General features: G+C 40.9%; 1 protein-coding gene across 6 annotated transcripts in view; it reads left to right on the top strand.

The window, feature by feature from the left end:
• Positions 1–18330, top strand: part of NAV2 (neuron navigator 2) — a 325098-nt gene that overhangs the window by 256832 nt on the left and 49936 nt on the right. For 4 of the 6 annotated variants that reach the window (XM_048486861.1, XM_048486863.1, XM_048486862.1 and 1 more), the window contains 7 exons: positions 4709–5000; positions 6853–7555; positions 8718–9185; positions 11331–11396; positions 13602–13646; positions 15376–15536; positions 17787–17975. In XM_048486861.1, the coding sequence (XP_048342818.1) occupies positions 4709–5000; positions 6853–7555; positions 8718–9185; positions 11331–11396; positions 13602–13646; positions 15376–15536; positions 17787–17975 (1924 nt within the window). The remainder of the gene's footprint in view (positions 1–4708; positions 5001–6852; positions 7556–8717; positions 9186–11330; positions 11397–13601; positions 13647–15375; positions 15537–17786; positions 17976–18330) is intronic. The other 2 variants (XM_048486865.1, XM_048486864.1) reach the window with 1 other exon arrangement.

Below are 18330 nucleotides of genomic sequence, written 5' to 3'. Positions count from 1 at the left end.
TACACGCGGAACACAGCCAGGGGAAATTGAACATGATGGCAGACTGGCTCAGTCGGCAAACCGTGGGGGAAGCAGAATGGTTACTCAACAAGCAAGTGTTCTAAAAGGTGGTGACCAGATTCGGAAAACCAGCAATAGACGTGTTCGCAACATCAGGAAACAACCGAGTCGAAGCCTTCATGTCAAGTTATCATGAACCAACAGCATGTGCCACAGATATGCTCCCAACTCCTTGGCCATCCCTTCTCCTTTACACCTTCCCTCCGGTTCAAGTAATTCCACAGCTCCTCTGCAAGATCATGGCGGAACCACATAGATCTGATGTCTCCAGGTCTACCTTCAGTTTTGGAGTTTCTCCAGGAGGGAGTGGAAGTTGGATTACGGAGTTCCACCTTGAGACGCCAGGTGGCAGCCCTCTGCCAAAACCACCTTTAGCAAGAGAGTGTTAGAGCACATACTAGAAGACCATGTTTAACCCTCCCTTATTGGTGGGCACTGCTCTAGGAATGCCCATCAAGATGTCCTCCACCACCAGGAGAATGGCCATTGGATACTCACTGTGAAGAGTCCTTCTCCTGGGGATAGGAGGACATCTTGGCCCTCCCTGGTCTAACATGTTTTACAGTTGTGCTCTCTCATTCCTAGGTCACATACAGTTGATGTTCAGGCTAGCCTTCTTGTTTAGGCATTGTTATGTTTCTCTGTTACCATGTATTATTAGTTCTTTGTTTTTTCTGCTCTGTCAGTCGAATATTGGCTTAAAATGGAGTCTGCTGGCAACACAGGAAGTTAGAAAAAAGTAGTTCCTACCTCCCAGAGAATGAGGTATGAAACACCCATCAAGATGTCTTCCTCTCCCCCAGAAGAAGGACCCTTCATAGTGAATATCCAATGGTCTGTTTTAATTAAGTTCACATACGTGTAAGATCATTATACTTTGAGTGGAGATAGATATACATGCTGCTTAATAATATATATTTCAGTCTATCATGGCTGCATGTTGTTACAAGCTGTTTGGGATTTTTTGGCAGCTTTTAACAAGAAAGTGTATTTGATGTCTGTAGGTGGCATTCAGGAAGCTTTCAATATTCTTACCAGCAGATCCAAACACAGTAAAGAACTGGAATCGGTACTCAGAACCTTTGAGTAATTTTCTGCCCTTGGAGATTTTTTTCAATAATGTGTATTTTCTTTTTATGTTCCTGTGCTCCCCACCCCTGTTTCACCAAGCTGATATATCTTTCATCTGTAGCTTCTTTGTATGATGTGCTATCATAAACAAAAGGCAAATATGTGCATGCTTTCCAAGAGATTTTCTTGCTAAATATTTCTATGTAGTCCTTGCTTCACTTCCTCTTAAAAAAACTGTGCAAGAATTTTAATAGCAGTTTTTAATACAGCAGTGGATTTGCCACAAAGTGTTACATTGCCTTGAGTACTCTGATGCAAGAATCTTTTACTGTTTGTTCCTTTGCCATAAAGTTGATAGTTGTGGATACATTAAGGAGTTTTGCCTCTGGTTGTATATCAGAGATTTTATTTATGTTATGTTTGAAATTGCTAGCACCAAGCTTTGATCTGAACTTAATGATGTGCGCTAAGGTTCTGAACTGCCCTTCATAATGAAAGATTGAAAAAACTAAGTGTAGTGCTCCTGTTTTCTCTTCATACATATGACATTTGACAAACTGAAAATAACATGGCTCTAATTCTGAGTTGGGGCACTATGCGGGTACTAAGGTAGGAATGATCTCCTTCCTTAACAACATCCTCAGTTCTATAGACACTGAAAACTTCCATTATTTGGCACTTGTGAGGATTAGGGATTGCAGGTTAGTCAAATGTCCTGGATACTCAAGGCTGTTACTCAGCCCTGTCCCTATCTAGAGGCCTCTGCAGTGACCAAAACCCACCATGCTGAGAACACCATGGCAATACCCCACTTCTGTAGGACCCTTGGCCCTGAGTCATGGAGCCATTATACACAGCAGGCAGACAAATGCACTAGCAGTCAGGGAGCCCTCCTACATAGCTGGCTTTTGACAGTTTGAGGCAGGCTGAGGGGATAGGTGGTACCTGAGAATATCAATTGGCAGCACTGACAGTCAGAAGCTCAGCAACACCCTGAATAAGTGGAGGGTGGTACAGAAACAGATAATATAGGTGGAAACTGTACCTTAAGCCCTGCAACAGCTGGAGCATTAAACTGGCCAGCTGGAGAAGCAGGAGGTACATTGTCCAAAGAGGCAGGGATATGTTGACTGAGGGGGAAGAGCTTGCTGACTGGGTTATGCCAGTTGATTAAGCATTCTGGATAATCAAGTGCTGGATAACAAAACTTTTACTGTACATCTTCTTTAAACAGTTATTGTCTCCTAATTGTGCACCCCTACACATATCCCCTGTTACATTATTTAATTATACTTTAGTTGGCTAAAGGGAGATTTCAACCAAAGGAGAGAAACTTAACTCTGTATTTCAGTTGTTTTCAATCCTAATACTGTACACAATTGTTTTTGTATCTTTTCAGCTACTTCTGCTTGTTAGCCACCCTGAGCTGGAATAGATGAGGCTAAATATTTTAAATTAATTAATTAATATGCTGTGCTAGTTTTAGAAATATCTATCAAAAAGTGCTAGTAAAACTCAAGACTCTATATTTGCTGAAACATTTTAGTTAAATTAAACAAGCACAGCATATTTACGTAATAACATTTTCAGTCTTGTTAAGTGCTTTGCTTGTGACTAGCCAGGCTACAGCTAGTGTTCATAAGGCTGGGTAGCATCTGGCTTTTCTACCAAAATACAATCTGAAGTCTGTAGTCTGAAACCTAGTTTAACCAAAATATGTTACCTCAATTGAGCAAATGTGCATACATTTATTCAATTTGCATAGTTTTCATGGTTGCGCTATTGGGGTCAAGAAGTCAATGTCGGGACGTGATGAGGAAGGGCATAATGCATAGGAGACCAGAGGAAAGCCTGCCTAGAACAATTTTGTATCATACTTTCAGCTATATATTTTCTTACAACATTAAATTCATAATGGTTAGTGAGTAAGGTTAATGTTTATTTATTTACTTCACTTTTACTCTACCTTACCCCAGTGGACTCTCAAAGTGGCTTAAAGAGTTTTCCTTGCCTCCATTTTACCCTCACAACAACCTTCTGAGGTAGGCTGTGAGCGAGGCTTGGCGAAAAGCGTGTAACTGGCCCAAAGAGCTTCCATGCCAAAGTAGAGATTCAAACTTTGATCGATTAGATCCTGCTCTGATACTCTAATAATTACATTTTGCTGGCTCCCAGCCATAATTGCTGGATCTTGCCACTCCCTCCTATTCATACTTATTGTCATTTTTTGTTTTATTTGTTCTGTGATGTTTGCATTTGTTGTTTCTTGTCCAGAACTGTTGACAGACTTTGGTAACATATTGAACATTCCTTTAGGATGCTCTGATCCCTGTGATCCACATGGACAGGCATTGTTTCATTGTTTAGGCAGACCGAGCATTTCTTATATCTTTACCCAAGTTTCTTTTGACGTTTTTGTTTCCAGAGACAAAGGAGTAATTAAGCCTTATGCTCCCCAAATCACTCCTCTCTAGCATCCCCTTCTCACAAGGGGTTCTAAATGTGTGTTCACTGAGTTTGAAATCGGACAAAGAATTAGCATTTAAAGAGTCAATTCTTTTTAATTTATCCAAGCAAGCATTTCATGTTTGGTCCTTTAAAATATTTATGTCAATGTAGGTTAAGCAAATAATGAAAAGTGTAGGACAGGAAATAAATAATGCACAATGATGCAGATTTGGCTCAGATGGGTGTATAGATACATAGATATAGCAGACTCGCAGTATTTTCCGGTCCTTTTGGCATTTGTAAATGTGAATCTCATTGTGTGAAATTTGAATTGCAAATCACCTCAGATTGATCACGAAGCCAGAACAAGTGAAACAAAAGAGTTCAGATAAAGAAAAACTTCCCCGCCAAGAGCTCCTTACATAGTCACCACTGGAGAAAAATTAGCATTGTAGTACTTGGAGAACAAGACTAGTGACAGAAATCTGGAGCAAAGTGAGATAAATTGAACCCTCATGATTAAATAAACTGACTTTTCTTTAAGCGATTCTAGGTACTCACAAATTTAAATGTAGTCAGCAGGACATGTGAAGTGTTGCCACTTCTGAAAATCTCACCTAAACTGATGATAAAGTTACTGTGAGGCTGAAATAAAAAGCACTTGATTACCTTTCAGTCTTGCAAAAGAAAAAAGAAAAAACAACCTGCCTCTTCATGCTCCACAGATCAGATTGCCAGGAAAGAGATAGGAAGGGAGACAGAACAAAGGAAAAGCCCACACCACCTAACAGAAGTGATTTTATGGTTTACAGAGGAAGGTATTGTGTGGAGGGCTAAAGAAGCTACGCAGCACTAGATGCATCATTTTATTTTTCACCTTGCCTTGATCCTGTTTTATGTCTTTGGGTAGTTATGGTTTTACTATTGTTAAGTATTGGAAATTAAATAAAGGCAGTGTGGTTCAGTTTAATCATTGTTTTCTTGGGGATTTTTTTTTAAAGGGTGCCAAACTAATAATTCAAGGATCAGTGAAATTTTCAAAGCTAGCAAGGGGATCTAGGTTCTGAATTTTAGAGGAAGGAAGAAAGTTTACAGTGGAAGTTTCTTTTTGTTTTCTGTTTCCCCTCAGACTGATGCTGAAAAACATTCCCAGGTGGAGCGGAATTCCTTGTGGTCTGGTGATGAAATCAAGAAATCGGATGGGGGCTCAGACAGCGGCATAAAAATGGAGCCTGGATCTAAATGGAGACGGAATCCCTCTGATGTTTCTGATGAATCTGATAAAAGCACTTCTGGGAGGAAGAATACAGTCATTTCACAGACAGGCTCTTGGAGACGGGGCATGTCAGCTCAAGTTGGCATTACCACACCAAGGACAAAAACGTCAACCACCTCAGGTACTTTGAAGACACCTGGAACAGGTGAGGAATGTGCAGTCAAGAGGTGAGCAGTCCCAGTTTATGCAGTTAGGAGAAAAAAAATTCTCTGAACTGTCAGAATTTCGACTGCATTTTGATCTATGTTTGACTTTGATGGTAAATACTGTAATAAATTTCTGCTTTTGTGAACCTGTGCCAAACTGAAGAGTCCCTGCCAACAGTGAAATTGACTCAATATTACTTGTGTGACTGGCAGACCCCTTGCATTAGTGTATGTGTTAAATGGTAGATGTAGTTTCTAGAAACTTCATTGAAATCTGAGACTTTATAATGCTTGGATAAAGCAAGCAAGTAAAAAAAAACAGATCTACTTAGGAAATGTGGCTAGGGCTCTATATGCACTAACCCCTTATAAGAATAACTTCCTTAACACGATTTCCTATTGCAGATTGTCCAGGGGCAGGGCACCCTTCCTGAACTTCCCAGCCCCCCGTGACTCCTCCCCAACTCACCAGAACTGGGGTGGGGGCGGCAGCAGCAGCCCATCACCTCCAGCCGCCAAGGCTGAAGACGGGGCCAGCAACGCGCCAATAGGTGCAAAGCCAGCTGGAAGGCCGGAACCGGCAGGAAATCCCCTGCCTCACAGTGGCCCCACACACCCGCTGGCAGCACCAACTGGGGACTGCGGGCCGGTGCAAGGCTAGCGGGAAGAACCATCTGCAAGGCCAGGGATGAGGTTGCAGGCCCCTGAGGAGACTCATCCCTGCCAGGCTGGCATGGGAGGAGGCCAAGCCCAGCCAGGAAAAGGGGGGCATGGCCGGGGCTGGTTAGGAGCTTGGGGGCAGGGAGGCTGGAAGAAGGACATGGATGAAGAGGTGGAGGGAATAAGCACCGGGTTGGGGCGTGAGAGGGATAAGGAGGTGGTAGAGTTAGTGGAGGTGGCAAATAAAGTGGAGGAAATCATAACAAGAGGAGAAGGAGGATGAAGGTAGTGAGGGAAGGAAGGCAGGTGAGCAGAGGAAGAGAATCACTGTAGTGGGTGTTTTGGAGGGACAGGTGTAAACTGAGGCTGGGAGCGCTTCCGCGGATGTGCGGTGAGGAGGGAAGGAAGGCCAAGGAGAGGCGCCTCCTTAGCCAGACTATGGCTCCCCAGAACTATTTTATTTTTTCCCACTTTAAACAGATATGATTTGTCAGTTTAAGGGAACTTTCTGAAAAGGCATTGCGTTTTCAAATAAAATTTTCTATTTGCATTCATACACTGAAGGTGGAAAACCTATTTTGAGAACATGCAAATTCACCTGTTTTCTGCTGTGACTGGCAGTGGCACTTGGATCTCAAGAAGAGAAATGTTTTCCACAACAGCTGCTTCCTATGATTTTTTTGACTGGCAATGTCAGAGGCTGAACCTGGGACCTCATGCATTCCTAATTTACACTCTACTAATTAGCCATGACAACTTTCTTTTAAAGGCTGAGTTTTTGTTTCTCGTGCACTTTCACTGGTTACATAGCAGTCTGTTCACCTGTTTATGTTGCAGGATTAAATGTATCCATTTCTTCAACCCCCTTAAGTACTATTTCAGATTATAAGACCAGTTTAGTTAGACAGAATTTAAAATATTGTGCTCTTTTATGGCTCATGCACAAGTATCTTATAGGGGTTTTGCATTTCCAGGGGCAGAGAGGGGGAAACTGCGGCCGGGGCACAAGTGCACCCTGTGCCCCTGCAGCAGAGCCACCCACCCCGGAATGCCCCGCCATGGCGCGTACCCAGGGCGTCATGCCCCCCATCCCATTAGCGCTATGCCACTGACCATTTCTGTAGCGTTTGCGCCATTTTCTATAATATTTGAAATTGTGACATACTGCAATCTTTTCTTTTGTTTTTGTAGGGAAAACCGACGATGCCAAGGTATCAGAAAAGGGTAGAGTTTCTCCCAAATCAGGACAAGTTAAACGCTCTCCATCAGATGCAGGACGTAGCAGTGGTGATGAATCAAAAAAACCTCCAGCAAACAACTCTAGGACAGCTGCTGCCAATACAAATATGTTCGGATTTAAAAAACATAGTGTGTCAGCTGTAGGAATGACCATGATAACAGCAAGCGGTGCAACTATCACAAGTAGATCTGCTACTCTGGGCAAAATCCCCAAGTCATCTGGACTTATGGGTAGGTCCACTGGTCGGAAGACTAGTATTGATGGCTCACAGAATCAGGATGATGGTTACTTAGCCCTTAGCACCCGAACTAATCTCCAGTACCGAAGCTTACCTAGGCCCAGCAAATCCACCAGTAGAAGTGGAGCCGGTAACAGATCTAGCACCAGCAGCATAGACTCTAACATAAGCAGCAAATTAGCAGGCTTGCCTGTTCCTAAAATGAGAGAGCCAGCTAAAGTTGCCCTCGGAAGTGCTCTGCCTGGCTTAATCAACCAGACAGATAAGGAAAAAGGAATCTCGTCAGACAATGAAAGTGTGGTCTCTTGTAACTCTGTTAAAGTCAACCCCGCATCTCAGGCAGCTTCCAGTGCATCCCAGAATGTTCACCAGCAAGGAGTCAAATACCCAGATGTGGCCTCCCCCACTCTGCGAAGGTACGTATTGCTCATCGATCAGGACATTGCTTCCAATGGAGTTGAAAAGCCAAGGGGGGGACGGGGGGACAGTTCACATATAGCTAGGTCTTTACTTTTTGAAGTCTTTGAATCTAAAACTGTAAGATTTGAGAGGCTTTGACCAATAAAAATCCATAAATATTACTTTTTGGTTGAATACATCTTCTGAAAAATCAGATTTGCATTTTACCATGGGGAAAGACACATGGTTAATTATACCACTTAACAGTGTCTGAGCATGTTAACTGCTGCATTTTTCTATTACTAAAACACATCCATTACTGAGTTTTGTCTGTGAGTATTTTTGCTGGTTCCAGGATAAAACTGGATTTGCACTGTAGGTGTACTGACACCAATTTCCATACTGAGAGGTGTTGGTTCACCTGTCATAAACACGAATGAGGGGAGATAATATGCTTCCTTAAAAAAAGATAAGAATAATTATGTATTATCACAGTTCCAAAATGAAAAAGAAATAGTGGTGGGACTGTGGATTGTTCTTTCTTTGAATGACTATCAGGGTGGCATTCAGTAGAGGTGTGCACCATTTTTTCATAAAATTGGACCCCCTTCTTGTAAGAAGAGGCGGCTGCAGCTATGCTGAAAGTTTGATGCTTTGAATTTAAAAAGCAACTTTCCCAGAGCCCTGCAAAGATTTTCCATTGATGAACATGGAGCCATTCCCTTGAACATTCCGCTTTTTTTGGATTTTGACCTTTTAGCTGAGTTTAAATGATGCTTTTTTGTTTTTTGTTGCAAAAAAGCCAGAAAAAGTCAAAATGGCTTTTTTCAGCTCTTTTTCTGGTTTGGCGTATCACTATGCAAAATCCCTAGCATTGAGTCAAGAAGCCAGACAGGTAGAGTTCATCACATATCATTTACATAAATTTGTCCATCATTCTTACTCATCATGTAGAAACCAATCAGCTAGTTCTTTTATGTACATTATGGTATGTGGTTATGTGTTCATAGCACGAATCAGAAGGATATAATCTTTGATAAATTTAGTTGAAACTTCAAGTATCCTTTTTCAGCATGGTTTTTTGTCACATACGTTAAAGATAATATGATATTATAAAACTTTGAAATCTTGCATTGTGTTCAGCTTCACAATTTTCAGCATGTGATTTTCCTCCCGCAGACTTTTTGGTGGAAAGCCGAATAAACAAGCTCCCATCACAACAGCAGAAAGCATGAAAAATTCCGTGGTCATCTCCAACCCACATGCAACCATGAACCAGCAGGCGAACCCAGATTCTCCTTCCGGCAGCGGCATTCTGAGTAGTGGCAGCAGTAGTCCCCTCTACAGTAAAAACACAGACATAAACCAATCTCCATTAGCATCCAGCCCCAGTTCTGCTCATTCCGCTCCTTCTATAAGCTTAACTTGGGGTACTAATGCCAGTAGCTCTTCTGCCATTAGCAAGGATGGCATTGGATACCAGTCCGTCAGCAGCTTGCACACCAGTTGTGAATCCATTGATATATCTCTCAGCAGTGGAGGTGGGCTAAGCCATAACTCTTCCAGTGGCCTGATGGCAACTTCTAAGGATGATTCACTGACTCCCTTTGTTAGAACCAACAGTATTAAGACAACATTGTCTGAAAGGTAAGGAATTTTTTTCACAACACAATTGTAACGTATAATGTATATTTATATTCTTTGTACTGACAGGTGTTTTCTATAACCAGTCTCTCAATCCTAAACTCACTGTGTTCAAGTATATTCAAGACTGCAATCGAAGGACATAAGTGATTCTTACTGTTTGAATCCTGTGCCTGGCCACAGATGCTTTTGAGAACTTCAGAGAATAATGACTTTGATATACAGGTGTACAGACTGTGGGTAGTTTATTCTCTGTCGAGCTATAGTAAACACTGCAGCTCACCATGTGCATGTCCAGCAGCCATTCTGTCTCTTGATTAACTCTTCCAGGATCACAACAATACATACAATTTTTAGTACTTGGCTAATGAAACAGTATAGTTTGTAGTTAGGTAGAGATCAAGACTGTAAACTGTGTTGGGAATGCTGTGGTTTAAATTCCATATCAGTAGCTAGATCTTCCTTCCTCTCTCTCTCTCTGTCTCTGTCTGTCTGTCTGTCTCTTTCTTTTCATTTTTAATTGGGTTTTCAAGGTGGGTTTTAAAGGCAAGAGACATTCAGAGGTGGTCACCATTGCCTGCCTCCATGTCAAGCCCCTGGTATTCCTTAGAGGTCTTCTATCCAAATACTTGCCAACCCTGCCTAGCTTCTGAGATCTGATGAGATCAGGCTATCCAAGAGCTAACCAGATCATTCCAGGTGATCTTAGATGAGCACAATAAACAGAGGTAAATCTCCAAAAGTGTTGAGCAAAGTAAATTGTTGGAGACTTCTGACAGGCAAATAATTGGTCACCTAAACAAAGAGTTCCATTTTCTTTTGAGAAAACTACCCTTATTTAGGTGACAGAAATGAACAAATTATGAAACATGTAAGATTTGAAATTCATCAGGCAAGATAACTGGAATGTTTTACTGAATGACTTTAGCACTTTTCTTGAGGGTGATCCCTTCGTTGTTTTGATGATTAGTGTTGAACTTCTAAAAAAAGACAGATAAGTTATATCCTCCTTTTTAACATGAAGGCAGTAATATTAACTTACTATTGTAATGAGCAGTTAGAAAAGTATATGAAATACTTCAGAGTACTAATTGTTGCCATTTATTTCCTCCTCCTCTGATATTCAATGAACAGAACCCTTTAATTTTGTCAGTCATCATTTTTATGTATTGTTTTTGCAAGAGCAAGTGAACTACATTAATTTTACTTGGCAGTTTTGACTTGTCAGTTTGAGCTTGGCAAGTGGGAAGTTTCTAGTTACATAGGGTTATCAGCTTCCAAACAAATACAATGTTTAAGAAACACTGTTGTAAAAACATATTGTCTTTACTTTTCTTTAGTTTAGTTTAATTGGCTTTAGTTTAATCATGTCCTTGTACTACTAGTTTTTTCTTTTAACACATGTTATATTAGTGCCCGGTATAACATTCAACATGTTTCTAACCCTGCGTTAGGCCATCTGCAGAATGGTTCTTGCAGATTAGTTCATTTTCACACTGGGATTAGGGTGGTATTTTGATCTAAGCATATCCGCTATACTGTCTGGTCTGTGATGGGTCCCTTCCCTCCATGATTATCCTTAAAGTAGTTAGGTATGTTTATGTCAACAGATGCTTCAACAGATAAATCAAGATTCAGTCCTAGTATCTGTTCTTCCTGTGATGGTTTTGCTATTGAAATGGCACCCTCAGGCTATTCAACATGCTTAGGGACATCAGATCAACTGACTTTGTTCTGTGGTTATGGAACTCCAGTGTAGTGACAACCTGCCCGGTTGTTGAGGATCCCTGACAGCATGTAAAGTCTCATGAAATGTGGTGCCATCTCACTCAACTCAGGCAGCCACTTTCTGTTTGCATATAAAACAGCAGCAACAAATGTTGGAACTCACTCAAACCACTGGAGAGCAAACCACAGGAGTGTAACCTCCTTTCAAACCTTTTGAAGCTAGCCTGACCCAACTGTATACAGTTACTCCTCTGCTGGAACCTTCTAATTTGTTGTGGCTTGATAATATAGAACAGCTGTCAAAATCTCTGGATAGTTTTACTTTTTTAACAGCTCTTTCCCTTTCTCTCTTCCTTTTGTGCTAATATTCCTTTCTTGTTGTTTTTTGTTTTTCTGTCTTGTTGATCTTTATCCTTCTAGCCCTCTCTCTTCCCCTGCTGCTAGTCCCAAATTCTGCCGAAATACTTTACCCAGGAGGCAGGACAGGTAATGCTGTCTGAAGACAGTAGACTGCGCAAGGGCCAATAGGGTTCACTGGCAACATTTAGACACCAGAGTGTTTTGTGCAAGATTGTTCTCAGTGAAGAGTGTGTGTGTTTTCTTGGAGTGTTATCACTCAAAGACATGCCAGTGAGAGTCCCTTTAACTGAACTGTATCCTAGTTTACCATGGCATACAGAAACTCTGAAATTAAAAAAAAACAAATGAATGATTTCAATGTTTTCCATTTGTATTAGTTATTTTAAACTCTCACTAGCATTTCAGCATTCTGATGGCATGCTGCTCCCTCACCCCCGTTTCAGGTCATATCACCATGCTTAGATTCCTTGATCAGCCCCATTGTTGCTGAAGAAATATATTTCCTGTTATACTTTAAATTGCTCACTTCAGTTTGGCTTGTTGGTGTCTTGCAGGTTTTGTGTGTGTGTGTTCTTATAAACATGAATGCAAGATGTTAGGAGGAAGAAGGCACAAAGGCAAACTCATCAGAAGTGCTGTTTCATTCACCTGTTATAGGTTTACCTGACATCTAGAAATTGCTCATGGACACTTGGCTTTACATTAACACTGTAACTCCATACTTCCCCTGCATGGGTGCTATTTCGTATTTCAGAGGGGAGGGGTGAAAAGATATTGGGGTTGCTTCAGCAAGAATTAAACGTTCACTTTGGTAACTTGAAAATCAAGTTTAAAAAAAATGTGAATTTTAAGATCATTTGTTATGATTAGCTTTTAATGCCTCATAATATATGGCAGTGATATCATCAATCATTCCTTGTATCACACACAGCAACATAGCTTTTGACAAAGTACTTGGTGCTTTTGGCAGCGATACCTAATTCCCATCCAGACCCATAGTCAGTCCATGCACAGAATCAGTGAGGTACCATGTTTTCCCGAAAATTAGCCCTACCCCGAAAATAAGCCCTATCATGATTTTCCATGATTTTTGGAGGAGGTTTAAAATATAAGCCCTACTCCAAAAATAAGCCCTACCGGTAGTTACAGATCAGCAGGGTGCTCCCTGCCAATGAGGATGCAGCTTGCATCACACGTGACAGGGAAGCAAGGAGGCTGCCGAGAGCCCGCCTTAATGAATTGTGAAGGTACCATATTTCCCCTAAAATAAGCCCCCCCCCCCAAAAAAAATAAGCCCTAATGCATCTTTCGGTGCAAAAATAAGACCCTGTCTTATTTTCAGGGGAAAATATAGTGGAAAAATATAGGGACTCTTGTAGTTTGAAATATTTTCTCTAAATCAGGTACCTTATTTCCCTGAAAATGGAAATGTTACTCATAATTAACATGATCCATGTTTCTGTTTGGTAATCATTTAAGATGTAAGCCTTTATTTAGTCTTTCAAAATGCTTGTCAGTGGCCGAAACACTTTTGGCTCCCTGGCCCTCCCTCCCAGACATGAGAAGTTGCCTCCCATTCTTCTTCCCCCACCCTGCCCCCCACCATGGCAGAGTAACTTCTGTCTTCTTCAGACCAATCTACCACCACAGCAAAGCAGTTACCTACAAGAAGGGAGGTAAACAACAGCCCACTGCAGCTCCCAGCAGTGCTAGAAAGCATTCTTCCATCTGTGGTACTCCAGGTGATTTTCTAGGGCCACCAAAGTAGATGGGCTGCCCTTGATGCTTAACAATTGTTTTTACTAATTATGCCCTTTTGAAAATGGAAGACCTTCAAGTGCTTATATTGGAGCTGAAGGACAGTGAGTTACAAAATGAAGAATTTTGAAGGTGTCATGGTAGTGTTGTCATTAGAAACAGTGCCTCAAACTCTTGTTCATGTATATATGTTCTAAAAGCATTCATATGAAGCATTCACACTTGGGCAAAAAAGCTGTTTTCTGGCATGGAAATAGCAAGACCACTTTGATCTCAACCGTCAATTATTTTACTGCCACCAGGAAAGGGCTAACAACCAGCTTAGTGGTTTAAGGGTCCAAAGACACAGGGGATAGGTTTACTTATTTTAGCATGGTCCCTTGTGCATGTTCTGCATAGCGCAGTCCAGGCTTTTATGAGGCTTTTGCATGTTGGCTTGACAGGAGCCTTTGCTATCTTTTCAAGTGCCATGATGCAGCTGTTTGAATAGCAAATAACTCTCTTTTTCAAGCTGATCTTTAATCCTCCCCTCTTGTTCTTCTCTGAAGTTCTTTTCTTTTAACTTTTCTACAGTGACCCTCACCTTGATAGGAACACTTTGCCTAAGAAAGGACTCAGGTATTGGTGTTTCCACACAGCATAAGCGGTTTTCCATGTGGTTTTTGGAGCATTGCTTTGTGTGTCTTTTGTGGCCGTCAGTGCTGGTGATAGTGGTGGTTTCAGCTTTTGCAGTGAGTGGCGGCAGTATGTCCTCCCTTTCCTCCTTCCCCCATCAGCCTCTCTGAAGCAGGACCTTTCTCCCCTCCCTTCTCCACGTGCTTCTCTTCGTGTGACAGCATCTGACCTTGAGCGGGAGCTGTGACTGTTGCTGGATGACTCTTCAGAAAACATCTCATGGGCCATCACTGGGCTTGATTTACAAGCAATAATTTGCAGCTTTCATGAGCAAAGTGGAAAACTAGGGGATGCAGTATTCCCAGTGTAATGTCCCAAAAGAAAGTTCAAGAAGAATATAGATTTTGCTATAGAGTTGTAGTTGGAGCTGTAACTGTGTTTAAAAATAAACAAACTAATAAAAAACAGTAAACATAGCAGAAGCTCCATAAACGTCTGCTTATAAAACTTGCAGTGTAATATGACCTCAAGAGAAATTGAAAAGAGAATGTTTCCTTCTGTCAATCATGTGTGCCTCCACACCTATGCAAAGTTCTCAACCAATTCTATAGAGAGCTAACGTAAACATTTTGACTTTGGGCTGACATAAAAACCTACTGATTTCCAGCTGAACTGCGGAGCTTGTTAGGATAAGTCTGTACTTTACAGTTTAGCTGCAATTTATTCTGTGTTATGCATGTATTCTTTGCAGCTACTGCAATTGTTGCATTGAGCTGGGAGCTCATAGCTTTTTGTAAGATTGGGGGGATGGGAGAACAAGGTTAGCTGAGAGGTCTGAAATGTTTTCTGTGCTTGTTAAAGTCTCCAGCTAATGAGAAATACCATTTCTTAAACTTGAAACATTTGAATATCAAAAGAGGTAAGTATTTGTACTTTGTTCTATTGCATATTGATTGACAATTGTATGCCTGTTTAAGGCTCCAGATTTTATCAACATGCACTACAAATAGTGAGAATCCAAGGCTGATGGTTTGAAGAGGAAGGTGTTATTTTCCAGGTCTTTTGGGGGGTCTTGTATGGTTGCTTACCAAAACAATATGACCAAGAACCCATAGATTTATAAGGATATGTTTGTTTGTTTTCCAGACTTTCTGATTCATTTGTACAAATGACGTTTAACACAGCCTTGGAAATAGACCTACAAATTTTTCCAATGTATTAACCTGTCAGCACATACCAATATAAAAATAGCCCTAAAAAGGAAAAAAGTAGCCAACCGACACAACCTTTCTAGGTTATCATATGTAATATTGAAATAACTTTATTATAATATTGAAATAACTTTATTATAATATAAAATTCAATTTTACCTTAAAGACTAGTAACATTTATTTCATTATGAGCTTTGACAAACAAAAGTTCATTTTTATCAGATAGAAAATAATGCTGAGAGGTATCATTTTGCAGAAATTTACAGGAAACTCGTGAATATAACCATGTGAAGCAAAGTAACCAATGATATGTGACGAAAAATGTATATTCCTGCTATATATTCATAAAAATGAGGTCAGTCCCCAAAGTTCTGCCCTTCATTTCTTTGTATTGGTACAAGCCAAAAAAGGTTCAGGCAAAGGCCTCTAGTAGGCAGGAGACTTGCTTCAGGTATGACTGTCATTTTCTGTCCAGTTTCATCCAGTCAAAACAAAGTGTAAAGCTAGCTTTGTTTGTACAGGTACACCCCATCAGCACAACTTCGTAATCAAGAAGAGGCCAAAGAATGGCTGCGTTCACACTCTGCGGGAGGTCTTCAGGATACTGTTGCCAACTCTCCATTTTCTTCTGGTTCCAGCATAACCTCACCTTCTGGGACTAGATTTAACTTCTCCCAACTTGGTGAGTAAACTATTTGTGTATCATAATCAGAAGTCCATGATGTCTTTGAAAAAACTAACACAGTGAATTTGTTTTCTGCCTTCAAAAAAGAACCATACACTCTTTCTGCTTACATGAGTATTTTCTAATATCATAGTGAACAAAGGAGCTCTTTTGTCCAAACTCACTTCATCTCATCCATCTATGAGCAATTCTCTTTAATGTTCATTTCTCAGAATAAAATGTTGACAGCTACCCAAGCTTTTTTTTTGGGGGGGGGGGGATGGACGGACGGGGGATGAATTAAGTGGTTATTAATGAAGGCAACATTGAACTATGTAGTAAGAAGAGTTAGGTCAAACCACTATATCTTCAGGTAGGTGTAAAAACAAGGAGATGAACCAGCGACATCAATGTCAAGATGTGGGAGGGAAAGTGTTAAGAGGAAGGATCAGAAAGACTGGGCAGTGCTAGCTTGGTAAACTGAAAAAGGATTGTGGAAGGGAAGAGTAAATGGATTTAGCAGCAGTGTCTCATCGTTAAGCGCATATCTATATGTGAGCTTTCAAGGAATGCGCTGAATTGTTTGAGATGATTACTTTACTTTATGGCCTGACACATCCTGAAGCTTCATCCAATTCAGAATGCTTAACCTACAGCTCCATTTGCACTGCCTGGGAAAATTCATTACCTATCTATTTGGAATGTGGAGGAATTACTGGATGTGGCTGTGACACCTCTGAAGATGTCACAGCACAGTTTCCTTTCACTGAAAGCCAATTCGAAATGTATATCAGATTTCTCTATCTACGCTTTGTGCCCCTTGTTCTTAGTGTGGGTTTGATTTGTTAAGTCTTGTTTATCAATTTACCAGAAAAAAAATAATTACTATATGAAAAATCAAAAAATACACCCATAGGCTTGGCATGCAAGTTATGATGTATATCTTGTAGAAACTTGCAGCCTCCATTTCAATTTGCTGACTGCTGCAGTGAAGCAGTAGTTTCATAGAGCAGCATATCTTATGTTTTGAAGGAACTGATGAATACCTGAATAGTAAATAAAATGAACTTTTTGACAAGAATACATACACACAAAAGAATCTTGACACAGAAGACGGAAACTTGTAAGGAAGAAGAAATGTCCCCCCCCCTTCTCCAAATTTTCACTTCTTCTCCTTTTGTTGAAGAAGAAGAAGAAGAGTTGGATTTATATCCCCCCCCAGTTCTGTCCTGCAAGGAGACTCAAAGGGGCTTACAAACTTCTTTCCCTTCCCCCTCTCAAAACTAACACCCTGTGAGGTAGGTGGTGCTGAGAGAGCTCCAAAGAACTGTGTCCAGCTCAGGAATCCCAGCCTGATAAATTAGAATCCAGCATTTCTATCAAGCTCGCCAGCATGGCCAATTGGCTAAAGACTGGGGCTGATGGGAATTGTAGTTCCTGAACATCTGGAGAGCCGCAGGTTCCCTACCCCTGGTCTAGCTCAAGGTCACCTTTCTGGCATGTGTTGCACAAGCTAATGTAGTTCACCAGATAAGCTTCCACAGCTCAAGTGGCAGAGCGGGGAATGAAACCCAATTCTCCAGATTAGAGTTCATCTGCTCTTAACCACTACACCACACTGGCTCTCATGAGTCAGTTGAACCTTTCCCCCCATGCTCTGCCTCCTAATTTGATATTTTAATCCCCTCCCCATTTTCAACCATTCCCCCTGTCCCTGACTTATTTCTTCTCCCATCCAAATCTGCCACCAGCTTGATTTTTTCTTTCCTCCTGGCCAGTTTTGGAAAAAAAAACTACATAGTGTTTGGGTTACTAGACAATCAAATATGTTAGACATATGACACCTGTGCATGTGCAGATGTCACCTGCTACCTTTTCAAGGTTGTTCAGGGCTACCTTGGTGGCCCTGATGAGGGCAGAAAGGTGGAGTCTACATTTTCTAAATCTAATGAATAATATGCACCAAATTTTATTGTAGGTCTTCCCTTTTTCCCCCTAGCTCTTCCAGTTTATAGAAAATGCTTCCATTTCCTTATCTGACCACATTGCACAGATATTTATATTTGCTCACCAGGACCAAGTTTGGTATCAGTTTTGTTGGTGTGGTCATTAGATTAATCCAGCACTTCCCAGGAAAGAATTTTCAGAGGGATGCATTATTTTCAGAAAACGATTATAGTAACCGATTATAGGTTATTATATTAATAGAATATTTTTTGGTAGTGATGTAAACAGATTTGTGAATTTTCTGTCTGACTCACTTTCCAGCAAGTCCCACCACAGCAACCCAGATGAGTTTGTCTAACCCAACCATGCTACGGACACACAGTCTTTCTAATGCGGATGGCCCTTATGATCCTTACAGCGACACCCGGTTCCGGAACAGCTCAGTGTCGCTGGATGAAAAGAGCAGAGCAATGAGCCGTTCTGGGTCATTCCGGGACGGCTTTGAAGAGGGTGAGTGAGATGAAGATCTTCTTCAGCAGTTGAATAAATTTGCCAGGTTTAAATTAAAGCAGCTGATGAAGAAATTGTCCCAACCACAATTAAAGACTAAATTAAACTCAGTTATTTAGCATTAATGGCACATTGGTTTTGTTTGTATTTTTTTTAAAAAAAGAGCTGTTACCAAAATCTGATGCTGATTTCAGCAGGTTTTGATTTCAGTGAATGGTTAAAAAGGACATGTAGTCAAATGACATTATTGTTGACCATGCAAAAGTCTAGATGTCACCAAATGCTTTGTTAAAACCTTCCTTTCCCAGGGAAAAATAGTCTCACTCCTAGCAGCATAAATAGTCGGTTCCCTCTT

The sequence above is a fragment of the Sphaerodactylus townsendi genome, linkage group LG02 (assembly GCF_021028975.2).
Source record: "Sphaerodactylus townsendi isolate TG3544 linkage group LG02, MPM_Stown_v2.3, whole genome shotgun sequence".
NCBI classification, from domain to species: domain Eukaryota; kingdom Metazoa; phylum Chordata; class Lepidosauria; order Squamata; family Sphaerodactylidae; genus Sphaerodactylus; species Sphaerodactylus townsendi.
The sequence above is the reverse complement of the archived record's forward strand: the minus strand, read 5'-3'. Positions and strand labels throughout refer to the sequence as shown.